At 45.2% G+C, this 1,922-nt stretch overlaps 1 protein-coding gene across 1 annotated transcript; it reads right to left on the bottom strand.

Moving 5' to 3' along the window:
* Positions 1-482: 482 nt before the first annotated feature.
* LOC136157621 (olfactory receptor 2W3) lies at positions 483-1,454 on the bottom strand. The gene has a single exon (XM_065919447.1). It carries the CDS (start codon positions 1,452-1,454, stop codon positions 483-485), a length of 972 nt encoding a protein of 323 aa, XP_065775519.1.
* Between the last annotated feature and the right edge of the window lie 468 nt (positions 1,455-1,922).

The following is a 1,922-nucleotide window of genomic DNA, read 5'->3' as shown; positions in this document are numbered from 1 at the left end:
GGGACAAATTGTAGACAATACATATGACTCAATGAAAGGCTCTAGATAGGAATTTGAAAAATGCAAGTATCCCTATGCTGAATTCCCGTGTTGATGGCTGTTGACTAAGAGAAGTGATTGATCTGTGGTCATTCTCACTAAAACACCCATCGTTGCATTAGTGCATTAAAAACAAACAACAAAGGCAAAATTATTTTTAAGAAAAGTTTCCTTCTTGGCACTCTAGTACAAAGTTGGAGAAACTCATCCTTATAACTATCTATATCACTGTGTCTTCATACCTGCTTTACAGATCACCTACAGGTTTTTGGGTGATATGTTTTCCAGTTCATTCAGCAAAACACATACGGTTTTGATGGAACTAAGCCAGTTGTAAAGAAGTCCAGGGAAAGGTATTTAAGTTGGGAAATAAAGGTAAGACCCAGATCTGATCCAACAATTCTGGATTCCATCAGTGTTGCCCGATAGAGTTCATAACCAGGCTAGAGGTGCCTGTCTGGGCTTTTCACTCTTACTCCTTTCTTATCTCTGTTATGCAGCAACAACCTCCTCAATGCCCCCTTCACCTCTTTGTTTCTGAGGGTGTAGATCAGGGGATTCAGGAGTGGGGTGACAATGTTGTAGAAGAGGGTGAGGAACTTGCCTTGATCCTGGGAGGAGCTGTTTCCAGGTTGCATGTACATGTAAATGATGTTTCCGTAGAAAAGTGAGACCACTGTGAGATGGGAGCCACAGGTGTTGAAGGCCTTTTGCCTGCCTGACGCTGACTGAATGTGTAACACAGCCCTCACGATGTAAGCATAGGAGACCAGGATAAACACAAGGGGTGAGAGTACAATGCCCACTGCCAGGACAAAGACGGTGCCCTCAATGGCATCTGTGTTCACACAGGCCATTCGTATCAGCGCAGGCATCTCACACAGGAAGTGGTCCACACTGTGACGCCCACAGCGGGGGAGGCGTAGGGTGACTGGGGACATGGCCAAGGAGTTGGCCACCCCACAGCCCCAGGCCATCAGCACCAGGCCTAGGCACAGCCGGGGGTTCATGATCACCATGTAATGCAGGGGCTTGCAGACTGCAACAAACCGGTCGTACGCCATGACTGCCAGGAGCAGACATTCCACACCACCCAGACCCAGGAATAGGAAGAGCTGGATGGCACAGCCTGTGTAGCTGATGGTCTTGTCACGTCCACTCAGGTTATACAGAAGCTGAGGGATGGAGCTGGTGGTGAAACTAAGGTCCAGGAAAGAGAGATGGGTGAGGAAGAAGTACATGGGAGTGTGGAGGTGAGGGTCCAGCCGAGACACCAGGATGATGGTGGTGTTGCCCACAAGGGTCAGGAGATAGGCGATCAAGATAACCACAAAGAGGATCCTCTCCAGATGGGGCCGATCAGAAAACCCCAAAAGGATGAAATTTCCCCGGGTGCTCTCATTGGTTACATCCATCTCTACTGCACCTGAAGATGAATATTGATACTGATAATGCAAACAGCCAATAAAATGCAGTGTTTACTATGAGCCAGGCATTCTTCTATGTTTTTTACATGTATTTACTCTTTTAACTCCAACTAGAATGGTATGAAGTTGGCACTCTTACTATCTTTGACCTACAGAAAAGGAAACTGAGACAGATGTGTGTTAAGTAAATTATCATATTATAGAAGGGGCAGAACAAATTTTTGAACACAGAAAATGGGGCTTAGAGTCTTTATCTTTCACTGATGGTAGTGCCTCTAATCCCAAAGTCAGGAAAGATAAATCCTGCCGTGGCCCAAATATTGATTCTTCTTGAGGCGTAAGTTCTTAAACTCCTGCTGTAACCTCAAAGGTCCAAAGACATATTCATTTTATGCAGAATATTTATCTATTCTTTATCCCAAAGACACATTTCACTCATTTGATCATTATTCTTGA

The sequence above is a fragment of the Muntiacus reevesi genome, chromosome 1 (genome assembly GCF_963930625.1).
Source record: "Muntiacus reevesi chromosome 1, mMunRee1.1, whole genome shotgun sequence".
Taxonomy (NCBI): Eukaryota; Metazoa; Chordata; class Mammalia; order Artiodactyla; family Cervidae; genus Muntiacus; species Muntiacus reevesi.
This window is presented reverse-complemented; position numbering and strand designations above follow the sequence as displayed.

Bases quoted from the DNA above. Each gene is read 5' to 3' on its own strand.
- LOC136157621 (XM_065919447.1), bottom strand. From the start codon at position 1,454: ATGGATGTAACCAATGAGAGCACCCGGGGAAATTTCATCCTTTTGGGG.